We start from the raw sequence: 19,606 nt of genomic DNA, 5'->3' as shown, positions 1-19,606 counted from the left end.
ACTCGCCTTCACTGACTCTATGGAAATTGTCGAAGAACATGTCTACTGTGGGATTTTGTCAGATATCCCATCACTTTTCACTTATTCCATAGCCCAGAACATGTCTGTGCATGGAAACCAAGAACAATGACGTTGCTACTCAAGAGGCAGAGCATAACTATGTGAGTGATGGGTGCTCTGCCATGCCCCAGAAGGCACCCTGTTAGTTAATTGAAAAAGGTCCCAAAGCAAGATTGGCAACAATGTCTGTTTTGTATGTTAGGCTGGGCCCGACCAAGCTCAGCCTGGATTGCTTATATTTGTAGCAGTAATAAACTTCGGGAGGAAGAGATGCAGCTCAGCAGGGACTGAGCATAAGGCAACACCTCGCCACAAAATAAAATGATGGATGGAGTGTTGAAACTTTTCAAACACTCACCCCCAGTCACAGATCTGAGTTTCATCCATCGTTATTTTGCTATCCACATCACCATAGTTTGGACCCAGCCATATGCACCTGAGGCCGGTTTCAGGATATCGTCCTTCACCCACCAGGCTAGCTTGAATCCAGTGGTGCAGCGAGCAAGGGACCTGGGGGGGGGGTGGGGAGAAAGAGTCTTCCCTTCAGTTCATGTCGTGTTGAAGAGTGGCATTTGCAGTGAGACGTCCACTTTTGATCTCAATCAGCAATTTGAGGCGTCTTGCTACTGGTGATTTATTTCCACATTTTTTAAGTTCTTTGTGCTGTTCTTATTCTTTTCGAAGCAATTCTACTGCAGCGAGTGTAGCACATAAAGAGCCAGTGACGTGCTTGTTCGAGTTCATATTTAGAAATAAACGGCGGCTGCGTTTTGCTCTTGAAGCTTGCAATTCCAGAAGAGTGGTTGTTCCATAAAGAGTGTTTGAATGCTGACATTTGGTTAGTGCAATAAATACTTACGCAAGAAGGACCGCTATGCATGGAATTTGAGGAGTCTTTGGTAAGCCATTTCGTTTTTGTGGTTGGATTCCATCAAGATCCCAAGATACTAATTAATTGAGCTGGGAAGAATTACGTTGTGTGGCATTGGAAAAGGAGATGGTGTGAGAATAAGGTTACCCCTCTGCATTTATTTGTTTGATTTAGTTTGAAATGGTTGACTGACAAACATCAGCTTAATTTCTTGAAACAAGCGGACATAATTTCTTCACTGCAGAATTAATCATTTTAATAATAATAATGTTTTGCACGTTGTTGACTTAGCAGTAACAAGAGTGTTCAAAAGGTTGGATTAAGGACTATTTGATTCGAATCTGTAACTGTTGGGCCTAGCAGAAGTGGGGGGGGGGGGGGGAGAGGAGTTACTTATGTTTGGGAATGAGATAGTTGGGGCAAGTGGGGGTCCCAGTTTCTCTCTGAAGTTTAAGTGACTTTCTATTTACTCCTGTCATTCGGTCAGCAGAAGGTCTACATACAAAATCCCTGTACAAAGGGACTCTAAATTCAGTAATACTACCACCTGTTTTAATGTACTTAAAATTGGAAGAAGTGCTGTGTGACATACTAAAAAAAAAAAAAGGAAAAGGAAATTATTTATTTCTAGTGGCCATTGAAAAATGTTAATCTCTTCATGAGTGTAAATCTTGAGTATTGGAAATCTAAAAGGTTTTGTACTAGTGATACTGCCATGTTAGGGGTATAGGAGTATTTATTAACTGAGTGATCATTTAGGCATGAAGGTGGCATCTTGAGTGTAATCTGTCAAGTTAATTGTTTCTCTTACCAGTTGAGAGGCGTATATGAGAACCTTGATTTGGTTTTGGTGGTCAGTATACTAGTGGTAGTAGAGTTCATTGAGAGATTGCAATAACAGTGCATGTTGCTTAGGAAAGGGCTGTTTGGTACATACCTGTGTTCTGTGTGAAAACATGGCGTCTCTGGAAATAGTCTTGTGTGAATGCAGGGCAATGGGGACTGCATACTGCAACATAGATTTAATTTATTTTTTATAGATTCAATAGGTACATTGGTAGGAACTAATAATAGTTAGAAGTATTGAGCACCTTTTCGGTTAATGCTGTAATTTCCTCTAGAAACTCCCTATCTGGTATGTTCTGTTGACAGTGGTCTCACTAAAAGGGACAGTGAAACCTTTCTTCGGCGGAATTAGTGCATGGGAGTATTGTAAGGGAGACATACTAGCCTTTATAAATAACGGGCTGCTAGTGGAGAGGCTCTTTTTAAATATTTTATAACTGTTCAGATCCTAATCATAAATCTGCCTTTGAAGTTCAAGGGAGGTAGTGTGAAGTCTCACCTTCCCCAGCACAGTAATGAGTTTTGGTGTAGGAAGCTCTGGTTGACCTGGGTACTGAGCTCTAAGATAAGTATTTGCCATTCTTTTCTTTTTGTATGGATCACCCATATCTGGTCTTCTTTTTTTTTTTTTTCAGTGTTGGGGCATTTATTATTCAGGCATTATGCTAACGCAGTTTTTCAAAACAGTTATCACTCTTTCACCATTTGGAGAGTATCTCTGTGTGTAGTTAATGTATGCAGTTGATATAAGTATGGGAATAGAAGTGTTTCTCTTTCAGCAGTGGCAAGATGCAAACTATCAGGCAGTATCTGGCTCCTACTTCTTTCAGTAGGCTGTTTTGAATGTTTTTTTCTTTAATATTCAAGTTTTTTTAATTTTCTCATTGTCTTAATTTGATTTTACTTTTCCTAGTAGCATATTGTAAGGCAAGGGAGCTTGCATTCAAACACAGCAGTTGCTGGGCAGCAGTTTGGTTTTCAAGCCCCTGTTAACCATCTACACCCCCAAAACCTCCTTTTCATTTCCCTGGTAGCCACTATGCTTGAGCACTGCCCACTTTAGTCTTCCTGCTGTTCACTTCCACTCAATCATAGAGACCTTCAAGTTTGTCTGCTGGTGGGTGCATGTATGTGCCAAATGCAAGCCTGTCTGCACCAGGACTGCCCCCTGTGCCATCCCCTCTCGTCGTGTGCATCATGCTGCCCTACCAGTTATAACCTACACTTCCAAACACATTTTAGCCCTGTGCCAGGTAAATTAGTGTTCTGCTACCATCTACCGTGCCCCACTTTAAGTGCCCTGTGTCTTGTGCGCTCTGATAGACTACTATTTTGACCTCTACTGACTTACTCACCAAGGAGGCTTTCTTATAGAAATTAGCTGCTGGATTGGGCCTCCGAGGTAGTTCTATTTAAGTATCATTGTGCCTTCAGTAAACCTAGATCATGCTCAAGGTTTGCCACCAATATAAATATGCAAATTGAAGTGTTGGCAGTGGCTGTATATGACTGTCTTTTTGCAGTTTGTGTAATCAAACATATCAAGATAGGTTTTATTGAATGTTGGACAGACCTTCAGGAGCAAGATGCAGCTTTCAGACCAATATTGGTAACACAGCAACATTCTAAACCAGCGTTCTTTTGATGGCTGGGACATTGCAGGTCAATATTTCCATGTTCCTCTCCCAGATCCTAATTTTATTTGTGTGTGTGAATGTGTTCCATTGCCATAACATGTTAACTATAAGTATTTGAACAGCAAGGGGTGCCCTGTTTCCATGGCTGGAATTTCCCTGAGAATACACAAGATCTCCTTAGCTTCATACTAAGTGACAGAGTCTGCTTTGTCTGACCGGTCAGTTGTTACTTTCTTGACATTAAAGTATACAATGCTTTTTTAAGTCTGATTTTATTTTGGTTTGAAGCTTGTACAAACCATAAATCATATACCCATCACATAGCACAATAGAAATATAAATTAACACATAAATGTAATGTAAAGCATATGTATTTTATTTGTGTATTTTACTTAGTTGCATGTTGTTGTCTCTTGCTTAGAAAATAATGTTGAGTTTTCATGAAGAACAAGAAGTGCTGCCAGATTCTTTCCTAGCAAACTTTCCATCATTAATCAAAGTGGATATTCACAAAAAAGTTACAGATCCAAGTGTAGCCAAAGGAATGATGGCATGTCTCCTTTCATCTCTGAAAGCCAATGGTAAGTTTCCTAAAACAGGGTAATATTTTGTTGTCATGTTTTTTTGTGATCAAGCAGAGTTGTAGTAGAAAATGCATATCTTACTTGCATGTTATATTTAAACTGGATCCTACTTAACATCTTCATTTTTTAAAAGCCTTATAGCATTGAAGAACACCATAATGTGATGTTTGAACATTCATTGTATAGCAAATTCTATACACTCCTGTCATTAAGTGTTGGGTTTGGATTACAGAAACCTGATTTTCTTTGAAGCCTTGATCTCCCTAATCTACAATTCATGAGTACACAGGCTCCACCTCTAATTTTGTGTTTCTGCCATTGGGCTCAGAGCTGTAGTCTGGTGCTATGAAGGAATGTGACCGGGGGGAGAGAACTTGGTTCTGAGCGTTTGCTGGTGGAGCACATTTGCTGATACAAATATGTACAGTTATTGATGTATGGTTTAAAATCTGCCACCTCGAGAGGGTGAGATCACAAGTGAATAACATGAGTCTGTTATGGAAAATATACAATTTGGCCGATGCCCCACTCACCTTTTGAAGTTGACAGAGTTTAATCATCATCATATTCATAATTTGTGCCTTCCTCAAGACCAAAGCAAAGCCAATGGTTTGGCATGTCAGAAATAAGAAAATAGTGTCCTGACTGTAGGTGGGTTCACTATCTTGTTATGGAGAGGTCATTTACAAGCGAGGTAGCCATAGGATATCTGAGGAATTTAAATGTAATACTGAAATGGGAAAATATTAGAGACCTTCCAGCATGACTGATCTAGATGAAAGGGATTAAAGCCTGCCGAATTTAGAATAGGGATCGCTTGATCCTGTAGACATATGACAAATGAAAGCTCCATCTAAATCCTCTAGTCGAAGCACAGAGACTCGAAGGCGGACACACAAGGGAGAAATGCTACCTGGAAAAGGGGATTGGTTTCCTATAGAGCACTGACTCCAAGGTGCACCAGACAAGAGTGAGCAAAGGGGTCTACTCTAATGCTTAATAGTCCTCAAAAGCCAAAGTTTATATCTAGAGGATCAGCCGCAAACAGTTCTCTTCTACTTAGGAATGTGAACCTCAAAGGAGTCTTCAGATGATAGGCAGCTTGGCCTTGAAAGCAAAGTCAACCCTGACAACAGCAGTAGACGCCTTTGATGCCTCTGTAAACCGCTTGGCTTCCAAAAGATGCATTGATGCCATCCGAGTCTTGGAACCAAGAAAGATGTGAAGAATAAACTTGGGGAGAGGAGTCACAAGATTCAAGGCAAAAGTTAATGGTTACAGATCCTGATACAGGGCACAATACAACTAAGACAACAAAAGTGACACCACTACCTAGGCAATTATTACAACCACAGGAGCTAAGATAAAAGAAAATTAGCTTTGTTGAAGCAACTGTACCATTGTTAAAGACCAACAAAAATAACTAAGTTTTTGAAGCCTAAACCAAAGTTAAAAGTGTGTTTTGGAGGATGCTGCACCATATTCCCTATCCCTAGCTCCTCAATATCCTGATTCACAGAAGAAAAAGCACAAATAGATCAAGAGATGATGCATGGGACACATTTCATAAAGACTCTGATACTGAAGAACAATTATAACCATATCCAAACAAGACATGTCAGCTTGATAAAACCTCTTCGTACCACAGTGATACAAAGGGCAGCTATCAAGTATGAGGTAAATGGCTATTCCAAAGGATGAACATTTCCTTCTATTTTCCCTAAATTTGTATAATACATACATGTTTTAAGTCTTTCACCTGAAAATGTGAAAACATTGAAGACTAGATTAGTGGCCCAAGTGCAAAGAAAAAATACAGCTACACTGCAGAACCGCTTTTAGATAGGGCGGTATGGGTTATCTGATTATGTAGATTAGTGCCCCAAAAACGCTTTTAGTTGTAGCACAGTTGATTGGCCACCATCTCAAATGATAAGTAAAAGGAAGGATGTAGCAAGCAAGAGAATAGCTATGGGAGCTATTAGCTATCCATTTGGAGGCTTTCTAATTCTCAAGTCTTCTTAAGCAGATATGGCGAATATCAGGTGCAGTAAATTGGAGATCTTATAATTTTCTAGGTGCAGATAAAAAAAGGCTGAGGAGATGGTGGCAGAAGACAACTACTTCAAATACAGACACATGTGATGCTGTGGATATTGCCTGTAGGCAGACTAATACCAAAGCATAATACTCAGTGGTTAAATCTGGCTTGGACCCCAAAATGATTGAGGCACTATAGCACCAAAGATCTTTCTGTAAACTGCAAGACCGATGTCCTTCTGCCTTTACGCTCCAACCAGATCAAGGCCCCAAAACTGTCCAACAGAGTAGCCCAGTCACAGCAGCAGCAGTTCTAAACCTAGCCTTTTCAGAAAGGCAGATTCAGTGACTCATCCAGAGCCTTGTGCTAGGCAATTCCAAAGCAGAAGATCCACTGCTAGCAAGCAGTAACTCAATTTACATGCTCTTCGAATTTACAACACCTCTCAATGGATGGTTGGGGCATTTCACCCCCAACAGTGAAGACCAATCACACCAATAAAGTGGGAGTTTCCATAGTAGAGGGTGGTTACAGTATAAAAGAAAAAGCCTCCTTTCAACTTTTGTCCCATCCCTCCTCTCCCTCTTCTTAAACCTTTTGCTATTACTAACTAAAAGAGAGCAGGGATTCCAGAGATAGCTTTCAAGTTGACAGGCACCGCCACCTCTAACACAGGTAAAGAAAGATAGGCAATTGTTGGAAATCAAGACATTTTTCATTGTTAATCCCTTGTGCACATCTACAAATGCGTCTTCAGTAGTAGTGTTTAGCAAGCCAGTAGTCGCAGGCAACTGTGAAGATCCTATAGTGTTGTCACGTTTTTATGGTGGAACAGGAAAAAAGTTTGTGGCAGACACTTTGTAACAGCTAACACTATATAGAAATGTGCCTTTTACAGTTTGAAAAGCTCATGTAGCAGCTTAGGCAAGTGGACCCTGATGGGGACTCGACAGTATCAAAACTAATAAAGAATGGTGTTCCAAACACTGTGCTTTTCAAACACTTCTTCAGCGGAAGGTGATACTAATTCGAACAGACAGTGTGACCTGAGTGCTTTAAATTCAGAAGCAGGGAGGAACACTTTCTACAGGTATTAAAGATAGCTAAATAGATTTGTCAATGGGTACAAAACAGTTGCATATACAGTAGCACAGCACTAACCAGAGGTGAACAATGTTTTTGCAGATCTCCTAAGAAGAAATAATCAAGTCTCTCGCTAGTGAAATAAAAAGTTCTTTCTCATATGGGGCACACTAGTCCAATTTGAGCTCCAACTCTGTTTCAGGTATCCACACCCTCATACTCTTGGGCATGCACTATGGATTGCTCATGGTCATTTACTATGCCTTTCCTGCTCCCACTCATCCCAAACATGGTGCCAAAAGGCAACAGGCATCCAAGACCGTAATCCTGATGGCATCTATTTGGGCAAAATAACCCTTCTACATAAAAATGTTGGAAATCACAGCAAATCAACCAGACTCACTAGCAGCAAACTTGCCAGTCTAGACCACAGACTCTTCTTAAAGTAATCTGCATCATGAGGTTTTAGAGTTTAGCTATTTGTAGTGATCTCACAAGTAAGTAAGTGGACATGTTCATAACTTGGTTGTAGAAACTCCTGCTCTATATACTCCTGCCAACTAATGTTTGGTCTTGATGTTTTCAGCTTATTCTTCTTTGGAAAAAGTCTTAAGTCACAAGGCCTGTGGTTACTTCTCCCTTGGTCCACATGCACCAGCACCCAGGCTTCACATCACATTTTCCTCCACCATCCGGCTTGGACTTTCCAGCGCAACGCTCCTTTCAAGTTTAGTGATTAAAACATTATTGAACCAATGTGCATATCTGCCAGTGACTCAGGTATCCCAGACCAATCAATCACTGAACACTAGCCTTTGGCCTTTGGACCTTAATCCACAACAGACTTATTATTTTTGGTCATTTCAATGCACCTAATGTAAAGGTATGTAAGCGTAAACCCTTCCAGTTGTGCCCTAGTTATTATAACAAATACCCTAGGAAGGACCTGTATGGTGTTAGTAGAGAGTAGAAAAGCTTTATTCGGTCCATTGACCAAAGCAGCACAGTACAATAAATAATCACAATTAAATCCCATCCTCTATAATCAATATAAAACATTAATACATATAAATAAAATCAAGATACACCTGAGAAGTCATCTTCATAAATCCTTGGTTTTTAAAAAACAACGTATGTGCCACGCAGATACTAAAAACTTGCTAACTGCAATTATCAAATCATATGAACTGTGACTTTTTAAAATCCTTAGTGCAGAACTACAATTATTCAATCCTATATCTCAACAAATTTTACGAATCCATCTTGACCGTGGGGTAAAATATGCAGGACAGAAAAACTTAAAATGAGCAACAGTTTCTGAGGCACTTCCACATACAAGACATATATCAGAAAGAGTGGATGGCCCCCAGGTACTGGTTAAGGACTGCAATGGTAGAGTTCCAAACCGAAACCTTGCGTACAAACTCTTACCCTGCAGATCTGGTATAATATCTAAATAAGGTTCATATTGCGGAAGCCCTTTAAAATCAATCTAAAGATTCGTCAAGAGACCATGTGATTTGCTGATTATATAGTTGTCCCTTACATAGGACCAGTAAACTGATTTTAAAACATTTTTATGACGTCTTTCTAAATTATAAGGATTTTCCCAATAATCACCCAGTCCCAACACACGGAACCAGTGGGACACATGTCTGGTTCATGGAATTGTAATAACATTTTGGCTTTTTAGCAAATCAAGTAATGAAACCTTATATATTTCCAAATCGGGAGTAATCCGTATCCTTATCCATTACAAAAGAGGTCTTAAAACAACTATATCGGCTACTCGATTTAACCCCAAATCGTAAAAAAGAGGAATCAAGGGTGCACTACGGGGACATGCAATTAAAGCCCTCGCAAAATTGTTTTCACCCACTGATACCTTGCTGCAATTATTATATCCCCATACTTCCGCCCCCTACAAGGCAGCTCCCTGCGCTTTGGCTATGTAGATTTTGATTGCAGGGGATACTGCCTTTGTTGTAGAGCTTCGATAAAAGCGCAGTATGGGTGCAGCTCTGTATTGTAACAGTCCGCACTCTTCTAAATCTGGTTTTCCCAGGATAATTTACTGGTTAGCCTAACACCCAAATAATCTATGGAACTAACCTTATTCAAAGGAAGTCCATCAATATTGATGGTACATCTTTTGCTGAGACCAGAACAAAGCACCATCAATTTTGTTTTGCTGATGTTTACCTCCAATCCGTGTTCACTACAAAATAACTTACATCTGTGAACTAATGCTTGCAACCCCCTTGGTGTTTTAGAGATGAGAAGTGAGTCATCTGCAAAAAGGAGAATAGGGATCTTTTGTGCATTCAGAGAGGGGGCATAATTCTGGCATGTGATTAGATCCGTTACCACCTCATTAATAAAGAGGGTAAATCATAAAGGGGCCAACACACAACCTTGGTGAACTCCCCTTTTAACAAGGATTTTTTTGGTCAACTTGCCTTGCTTGCCCCTTCTCACTTGTGCGTAGGTGTTTTCATGGAGTCGCTTTAGCAAAAGTAGTATGTCGGCTGGGATCCTCAGTCTTCTTAACACTTCCCAAAGTTTAGCTCTGGGGACCAGGTCAAAGGCAGATCGTAAATCTATAAATGCTACATATGAAGCCTGTTTTAAGAGAGCAACATATTTCCAATACAGAATGGCCAGCCTAAAGACCTGATCCACCCTGCTTGTTTTTAGGCGAAAACCTGCCTGAAGTGGGGAAAGTATCTGGTGGTCTTCACCCCAGCCGGTTAGCCTCTGAAGAAGTTGTTTAGCAAAAATCGTTTGCAGATTATCAATGAGGCTAATCGGTCTGTAGTTAGTGGGAAGATTAACATTACCCTTTTTTATAGATTGGTATAATTTCAGCCCCCTTCCATGTGTTAGGGATTAACCCCCCTGCAGCTATACAATTTGAGATTGCATTTATATACCAGGACCATATCTTTGGTTCTGATTTATAAAGATCTCCCGGGAGCTTGTCTGGCCCAGGGGCTTTACCGGGTTTTAGAGAATTAATAGCATCAAGAGTTTCGTTGCGGAAAAAAAGATGCAATCGTCAGCGGTATAGGCAAACTAGAACATGAATTTAATCTCACTGCCTGAGGGTAATCTTCATCATATACTATCAGATCTGCTGGGAGAGAATAAAGGCTGGAAAAGTGCTCCACCCAGCTTTCTGGTTGTATATGATTATCTGGAGAATTCCTGCCACCATTTTGTCTTTTGGTCAAAAGTTCCCAAACATACTTGTTATCATTAGATCTTGAAGCTTGTAATAATTCCTGCCACAAATGGTTCTCCCACAGGCTTTTTGCTTGCACTATGGTGTCTTTATATATGCATATAGCTGGTTGAACCTCCTCCTGGGGGCCTGAAATGACCGCTGCTTTTAACCCGGACTTTGCCCTTGAGCAACTCTCGTCGAACCATCCCTTACCGACTACTTTACTTCCACTATGCCAAGGGCCACCCCTGTTGCAGAGAAAAAAACTCTGCAATTGATCGGCCAGACTATCATGTATGTTGACGATTGCAATGTTGGCAACAGCCTGATCCTCATACACCGACAAATTATTTTAAAAAACTTGATAGATCCCTTTTAGCAAATGGGGGTTGGACATCACTTTAGGCCAGGCAACCTTCGTAAAGTTAATGTTCCAGCGTGGTAATGGGACCGCTGTATGTAAGTTGTTAGATGTCCTCCTAAACATCTTCCCAGGCAATGTGAGGAGCAATGGAAAGTGATCTCACTTCCACTCTCATGTCCCTCAAGTGAGGCCACAGCCTAACATCCACAAGAAAATAGTCAATGGTACTTGTAGACATTCCCAGTTTAAAAGTCAATGCAATATTTAGATCCGAAGATGCTCTACCATTACAAGCCCTCAGTCCATACTTTAAGCATAAGGTGGCCAATTGTGTAGCCACTTGAACGTATGGCAGACCGGGTACTAGTTAACTGTGGTATCCCTCATAACTCGTCTTCCACCTGTTAAGCCTACTGCCCCTTCCGCTGCAAAAAGTCCCTCTGGCATGAAAGGAAAAATATAGCGATAAACATCTGAGAAGATGAACATTTTCGAAGCCTAAAACCTGCCTGGCATTGAAGAAGTTGAACCTCCAGCAGGCTAAGCAGTGGAGTGTGTGGAGGCCATCACTTTGGAAGCCTCTAATGCCTGAGGAGGAGGAGTTGTTCCTAAGCTTTGGGTGAAACAGACTCCATTCCCATTTTCAAAGACCAGGTTGACTCCATGTGCTTCGACAGTGACATAGATGCTCTAAGGTCAGTCTCCAGCCCCAAACAGCCCTCAAAAGAGACATGAGGGAATTAGGCTTAGAGCCATGAGTCAAGTCAAAACAGCAAAATCCTTCAAGTTTGGCTCCTCTGACCAGAACGCCTGCATTGTAGAGGCTGTTTCGACACCTGAAAATTCCCCATCCAAGGGCACCGTATCGAAGCATGGTCGGCGCAGCCTTGAGTCTCCAAAAAGCCTAAAAAAGCCGAAAGCTCCCCCACCATCAGCATCAGAGTAAATGCTGAAGCTCCCCTCAGCACAGACGGCCAGACACCACCAAGGGGTCTATTTTTGGGAAACTGTCAAGAGTTCCTTGATGCACAGGAAGAAGCGGGCAAATATGGCAAGCTTCTTCCCAAACCCCTAGCGCCAGGCTTCTTCCAGATCCCAAAGTATCACCTGCTGACCACTGAAAAGAAATAAGGACTTAACTCCGTGAGGCAAAAGAGAGACTGTAGGAAGTTGGCTCTGTATATACTATTTCACAGTATATACTCTGTGTGCACAGAGTCCAAGGGTTCCCCTTAGAGGTAAGATAGTGGCAAAATTAGATAATTCTAATGCTCTATTTTGTGGTAGTGTGGTCGAGCAGTTGGCTTATCAGAGGGTAGTCTTAAGCATTTGTTGTACACACACAGGCAATAAATGAGGAACAAACACTCAAAGACTAACTCCAGGCCAATAGGTTTTTATATAGAAAAATATATTTTCTTCGTTTATTTTAAGAACCACAAGTTCAAGATTTGAAGTAAATACATAAAATGCAAGATACTCCACACAGGTAAGTTAGGAACTTTGAATTAGAGCAATATCATACACAGTCTTTGTTTAAAATGCCAATAAGCTATTTTAAAAGTGGACTCAGTGCAAAAATCAACAGTTCCTGGGGGAGGTAAGTAATGGTTAGATTCTGAGGTAAGTAAGACACTTACAAGTCTCAGTTCCTGGGCATAGGCAGCCCACCGTTGGGGGTATATGGCAACCCCAAAGTTACCACACCAGCAGCTCAGGGCCGGTCAGGTGCAGAGGTCAAAGAGGTGCCCAAAACTCATAGGCGCCTATGGAGAACAGGGGTGCTCCAGTTCCAGTCTGCCAGCAGGTAAGTACCCGCGTCCTCGGGGGGCAGACAAGGGGGGTTTAGTAGAGCACTTGGGGGGGACACAAGTAGGCAGTCAAAACACACCCTCAGCGGCACAGGGGCGGCCGGGTGCAGTGTGCAAAGCAGGCGTCTGGTTTTAGATATAGGTTTCAATGGAGGGACCCAGGGGTTACTCTAGCGGTGCAGGCAGGTACGGGGGGGGCTTCTCTGGACAGCCACTACCTGGGCTAGGCAGAGGGTCGCCTTGGGGGGGGGGGGGGGTCACTCCTGCACTGAGGTTCGGTTCCTTCAGGTCCTGGGGGTACGGGTGCAGTGCTTGTTCCAGTCGTCCGGTCCCTTGGTATGGGCAGTCGCGGTCAGGGGGAGCCTCTGAATTCTCTCTGCAGGCGTTGCTGTGGGGGCCCAGGGAGGCCGTCTCGGGCTAATCACGGGGTCAGTGTCGCGGGGGAGTCCTCCGTGTGGTGTTGGTTCTCTGGATCTCGAGCCGGGGGTGTCGGGTGCAGTGTGTGAAGTCTCACGCTTCCGGCAGGAAGAGTGATTTCTTTGAAAGTTGCTTCTTTTTTGCAAAGATGTAGCTGTTTTTGCGCAGAGCTGCCGCTCACAGGAGTTTTTTGGTCCTGGGGGTCAGGGCAGTCCTCTAAGGCTTCAGAGGTTGCTGGTCCCTGTTGGATGAGTCACTGGCTGCAGGTTTTCGACTCTGGAGACAGGACGGTAGGGCTGGGGCCAAAGCAGTTGTCGTCGTCCGCCGTCTCTGCAGGCTTGTAGGTCAGCAGTCCTTCTTTGTAGTTCAGGTTGCAGGAATCTGATTTCCTGGGTTCTGGGGTGCCCCTAAATACTAAATTTAGGGGAGTGTTTAGGTCTAGGAGGGCAGTAGCCAATGGCTACTGTCCTGGACGGTGGCTACACCCTCTTTGTGCCTTCTCCCTGAGGGGAGGGAGGCACATCCCTAATCCTATTGGGGGAATCCTCCAAAACTAAGATGGAGAATTTCTAAAGGGAGGGGTCACCTCAGCTCAGAGAAACTTAGGGGCTGTCCTGACTGGTGGGTGACTCCTTGTTTTTCTAATTATCTCCTCGAGCCTTGCCGCCAAAGTGGGGGCAGTGGCCGGAGGGGCAGGCATCTCCACTAGCTGGGATGCCCTGTGGCGCTGTAACGAAGGGGGTGAGCCTTTGAGGCTCACCGCCAGGTGTTACAGTTCCTGCAGGGGGAGGTGTGAAGCACCTCCACCCAGTGCAGGCTTTGTTCCTGGCCACAGAGTGACAATGGCACCCTCCCCATGTGGCCAGCAACTCGTCTGGTTGTGGCAGGCTGGCAAAACTGGTCAGCCCCACACTGAAAGTCGGATTGGTATTCAGGGGGCATCTCAAAGATGCCCTCTGGGTGCATTTTACAATAAATTGTACACTGGCATCAGTGTGCCAAAGAGAGAAGGGGTAGGATCTGCCAACCACGACTTCACTGATCAGTCAGTGTGTCATGCGTCAAGCTGCCACAAATCACGTTTACTTTCCAGGTTTGGGTAAGGTGCTGCTAGCTAGCTGAAATGGTTGGTATGGTTACCCCCTAACTTTTTGCCTTTGCTGATGCTACGTTTTGATTGAAAGTGTGCTGGGACCCTGCTAACCAGGCCCCAGCACCAGTTTTCTTTCCCTAAACTGTACCTTTGCTTCCACAACTGACACAGACCTGGCACTCAGATAAGTCCCTTGTATCTGGTACCCCGGTACCAAGGGCCCTGATGCCAGGGAAAGTCTCTAGGGGCTGCAGCATGCCTTATGCCACCCTGGGGACCCCTCACTCAGCACATGCACACTGCCTCACAGCTTGTGTGTGCTGGTGGGGAGAAAGTGACTAAGTCGACATGGCACTCCCCTCAGAGTGCCATGCCAACCTCACACTGCCTGTGGCATAGATAAGTCACCCCTCTAGCAGGCCTTACAGCCCTAAGGCAGGGTGCACTATATCACAGGTGAGGGCATATGTGCATGAGCACTATGCCCCTACAGTGTCTAAGCAAAACCTTAGACATTGTAAGTGCAGGGTAGCCATAAGAGTATATGGTCTGGGAGTTTGTCAAACACGAACTCTACAGTTCCATAATGGCTACACTGAACTCTGGGAAGTTTGGTATCAAACTTCTCAGCACAATAAATGCACACTGATGCCAGTGTGCAATTTATTGTAACATGCATCTTAGAGATGCCCCCTGAATACCAATCCGACTTCTAGTGTGGGGCTGGCTGACCAGTTTCTGCCAGCCTGCCACAACCAGATGGGTTTCTGGCCACATGGGGAGAGTGCCTTTATCACTCTGTGGCCAGGAACAAAGCCTGCACTGGGTGGAAGTGCTTCACACCTCCCCCTGCAGGAACTGTAACACCTGGTGGTGGGCCTCAAAGGCTCAAGCCTGGTGTTACAGCGCCCCAGGGCACTCCAGCTACTGGAGATGCCCCCCCCCCCCCCCACCCACCCACCGCCAACCCCCCCCCCAACGAACACAGCCCCCATTTTTGGCAGCAAGTCCAGGGGAGATAATGAGAAAAACAAGGAGTCGCCGCCCTTTTTTATTTTTGCTACTAGGCAGTAGGGCACCTGGAAGCAGCGCACCTGGAAGCAGCGCACCCAGTGCTGGCCGTGACTCAAACACATTACAGACATTTTAGGTTACTGTGAATGGCTGGTGGTGTTTTGAAGGCCGTGCTGCATGAATATCAGGTCTCCGTTGTGTGTCGAGACTGCGACTCACTCACATCAGGCTGTGCGTGGCGGTGGTGGCACCCATGCAATTGTAGATGGATTGTGAAATCATGGCTGGCAATGCTTATGAATTATGGTAGTGATTGATAGAGAGCCATTGTTTGGCAATCGGAAATGCGCTGCTTAATTGTAAATTAATTGATTCATTTGTGAGTGACTGGCATCCCTAAAGCTAAGTTGAGCTTCTCTGACCGATGCTGTGTTTAAATCTAATTCTGCTTGTTTGGAACCGGTACACATGTGCTATTATTAATTACAATCAGCACTGCAGCATGCCCAGTTAAGTTCCAAGATGTTGACACCTCACGTTACTTTCAGCTCAGTGGCAGACTGGTTGAAAATCTTTATTTCCAACTATACTAAAAATGCCAGTTTGAGACAATTTAGTGTTTCTGACTTTCGTACTTGCTTAAATTTATTCACAGTTTACTGCTTTCCACTACACAGTTTGTTTTAGAATGCCTGCATAGCTGCTATTAAAAATTCTTACAATAAATTGACATAAACAGCCATTGTAAACTATCCGATCCAGCGTCATAGATAGAACACCTTCCCCATAAACCCCCAAACATGATCTCTATCATAAGTCCTAAAATGTAAAAGTTTTTCAAAAGAGGAAAGATCTGTTAACTTTTCCAAATTTATTGCCGATTACTGGTTTATTTGATCGGCTGCTTGCAGATATGAAGAAATAAAACTTGTATAATTCACAATGGACTGTTGCTGCACATCAAAGGCAAGAGCCTGGTATTTTCTTCACCAACATAGTTCTACAGCCGGTCTTGCGACCTCTGCATTTATGGCATGACAAATGGCTTGTAGCTGCCTTGAATAATAGAACTAGTTAGTTTGCCAAAAGTAGGCTCTTCTGCCCCTTCCAAGTACAACCAATAAATGTAAGCCATTTTTTCAGTACATAAGCAAAAATACAGGCTGCCTTGTAACAGATCAGATGGCCTTGCTCTGTAGTTTGCTCTGCTGTAGAATTATCTTTGGGAAAAGGAAATCCCTGAGGGATCCAGTTGCCTTTGATCATACACACTAGTGTGCTCTTGTGACCAGGCTAGGGAGTTAACTGATGTACTGTGCAGTGCAGCAAGCTTGAGCTACAGCACACAGTGACAGAATACATATGTATAACTTCTGAGGTATATTCTTATATCGATATACCTTATAAGTTAAATAAGATGTAGAAGTGGCTTCTTACTTGCAAGCAGTTACAGAACATCTCCCCGCCTCTTTGAGCCTTTTGTAATAATAACTTCTGGCAACTTTCTGTACAAATTGTATCTCTTGTAATGGGGCACGTTTTATTGTAAAGCTCTCTAAACCCTTTGGGTAATGTTTGCGCTTTATAAATCTTATTGCTTTCTTAAATTTGCTTTAAAATGCCCATTTGCTCATTCTTTCCAAAACTTTCCAGAGAGGAGAACACCTGAACTCTCCTTATGATGGCTGGGCTCGCTCGCATTGCTCACTATTTGCTGCGCTACATTCATCCTCGACTTTTACACCTCACCACTTTCAAAGCCGCCAGCCTCCACTGATTTTTATATGTGCCTCTTAGTAGCATCAGCCAGTGTTTTGTAATTTTGCATTTTGTAGTATGTTTGTATGTTTGGCAAATGGATTTTATTCTAACAACATCTATATTGAGGAGTTACTTATTTTTTTCTTTTGCTTTTTGTCTTCTGCAGGGTCTCGTGGTGCATTTTGTGAAGTGCGACCGGATGATAAAAGAATTCTAGATTTTTACAGCAAGTTGGGTTGTTTTGAAATAGCTAAAATGGAAGGATTTCCAAAGGATATTATAATTCTTGGAAGAACTCTGTAACAACATCTGAAAAAAGTGAATTTAACCCAATGAAGACGTTTTCTGTTGGTTATCTCAGTCGCCCATTGTGCACGATGAAACAACCTGTTGGGTTGATTGTAAAAACCTACCTGCACATTCTTTAAGATGTGGACGCTGATTATATTAAGTGAAATCTTACATATGTTGTGTGATGCCACAGATTGCGCTCTTAACATCACATCTTAAAAATGGTTGTTGAAGGAATGAGTACATACTTAATGATAACACATTGCCTTGTCATGCACATGTAAAAATGGGACTGTTCTCCGTTTTCATTGTTTATGTGAATGGACCCAGTCACATACAATGGAAACTGTTTTGTTGTGAAAGCCAGAAGATATAATACACAAGAATGGAACTGTATATCAGCAACTCAAGACATATGTATATTGATAGATGGTCAAAATAGACTTTAAAATATCAATATTTCACGATTGGTTTGTAGGGACAGATGTGCACTTGCCTGTGGCAAAAGCCACACTGACTTTTTTGTAAATTTCAGTGTATATAAATCTGTATGCTGATTAACTTGTGTTTACTGTTTTTGTACATTGTATTTCTTTTTGAGGCCAAGTTAGCAATCTTTAAAATAATGTAAAGCCACCAAGTGGAATCTGGTTTCAGTCTCTAATCCCTCTGCATTGTGTTTTCATATGCCTTATTCGGTTCCTAACAATATGAGGTTTTCTCTTTGATTTAATTTGTGGAAGACAAGCTCACGACCACTAATTGTTTAATTATGTTTAGTCAAAATGTTTTGAAACTGTCATAATCTCATCCCTGAATTGTAGAAAACTGTTGTATTCTCTTTAAAATACTGTTGAAAAACTCAAAAACCTGTTCTTTCTCTGATATTATTTTGGCTGTTCCTAAATATGTTGAAACCATAGTATGATGGCACAGGTCAAGAGAGAATATGTTCCCAATCCGTTTGTGCACTACGCTGTCACTTTAGGTCAAGCTGAACAACTTTTTAGGAACCATTCCTTTAATGAATCTTCAAATGAATTTTAAGTTGAAATGGAAACCTGGATTTCAATTGCTACCTGCTTATTTGTTTTGATTGAAGTACTTCTCCTTTCAGACTCATGTATACAACATTGTAAACAAACTCCTTGGAGTGATATTTAAATTAACTACATTTTTCTAGTTGTTAAATTTCACCCTCTTGAGTTTTAGGCAATAGGTATGGAAAAAACACAATAGTGTTTATTCTCATTTCAGAAGCAACCTTTGTCACAGAAGTGGTACTAAATGGTACCTTGCTATTCTATAACTCTGTAAATAGCAATTGTATGATGACAAACTAGAATGTCTCTAAGCACTTTCTTTTCTAAATTGTAGAATGTAAGTAAAACATTAGAATTAAGTCAGAATTGCAGTCGCATGTTTTTTATCCCATCAATATTCCTGCTTGCTTTGCGTTTGAGAAAGTCATCCTATACTATATGTTGGGTTAACTGACCTGAACATGCTTACTTTTATACTGCTTTCTATGTGCATGTTCCAGCAGTTTGCAACTTTCTCATGCTTTCCCTTATACCAAAGGACATTTATAAGTTCTGGCTGCAAAGCAGCATTCAGCGAGACATCTGTGGCCTTATCTTAGTAGAAAGTTGCTATAGTCAGTAGTCCTATGAATTTATTTAGTCAATTTACTGAACATTCAACTTCTGTTCAAAGATAAAGCAGGCCAACACTTTGATCGCTATCTTGAAAGACGTTTCCATGAGGTCACTTACTTATAGACTGGAGTGAAACTTTGTTAATCTGTTTTTAGATCAACTAAGTTATTTGTAGCAGAACACGGAGTCAACAGACTGTATTTCAAAACAGTGCAACAGTATAATAAAACTTAAGTGAATACTAGCATTGTCCTGTCGTTTTATTGCCCCTCATATTTTCTCTTCATAGTTGTGTATATGCAAACGATCCCTGGCTTTAATAGTCACATGGTGTTCTTGAAATTTTTATTCCAATATAAATTGGAGAGTCTCCTAGCCTTGACTTTACTATATTCTAGCCCGCAGGTACCCTGCTACCTAGTGGTGTCGCGTAGGCTTCAGCTTTGTTTATTATTTTAACAATAGCCCTCCGTTGGACACCGTGTCACGTAGGCTCTCATTATTCTAATGAGACTACTCGATTTGAGCGGCAGAATCGCCTGCGATGTGGGAGACTGAGGCTTAACCCACTACAGGTGACACCTGTAATCTGGGTTTTGCTCTGGCTAACTAGCAGTGCCTCATCTCTACCCAAGAGCAGGGATGATTTGGCAGCCAAGTGCATGACACAATTTACTCCTCCTGGAAATCGTTGTCATTCAGATTTCATCCGTTTCTCTGTTACATTAGTCTCACATATACAATGACAAGCAGAGGCAGTATGTGTTTCAAAAAGGTTTCACTGAAGCGACTGCATCTTAGACAATAAAGCATGTACTGCGATAACCAGGACGATGAAGCTCGACAAGA

The 19,606-nt window shown here is 42.3% G+C and overlaps 1 protein-coding gene across 2 annotated transcripts in view; it reads left to right on the top strand.

Moving 5' to 3' along the window:
• The window catches only part of OGA (O-GlcNAcase), a 475,247-nt gene extending 456,246 nt beyond the window's left edge, over positions 1–19,001 (top strand). For both annotated transcript variants that reach the window (XM_069239571.1, XM_069239570.1), the window contains 2 exons: positions 3,836–3,995; positions 16,975–19,001. In XM_069239571.1, the coding sequence (XP_069095672.1) occupies positions 3,836–3,995; positions 16,975–17,111 (297 nt within the window). In that variant the 3' untranslated portion in view covers positions 17,112–19,001. The remainder of the gene's footprint in view (positions 1–3,835; positions 3,996–16,974) is intronic.
• Positions 19,002–19,606: the final 605 nt, after the last annotated feature.

Source organism: Pleurodeles waltl, chromosome 6 (genome assembly GCF_031143425.1).
Source record: "Pleurodeles waltl isolate 20211129_DDA chromosome 6, aPleWal1.hap1.20221129, whole genome shotgun sequence".
In the NCBI taxonomy this organism is placed as follows: Eukaryota; Metazoa; Chordata; class Amphibia; order Caudata; family Salamandridae; genus Pleurodeles; species Pleurodeles waltl.
Note: the sequence above shows the minus strand (reverse complement) of the source record. Positions and strands in the feature narration are given on the sequence as shown.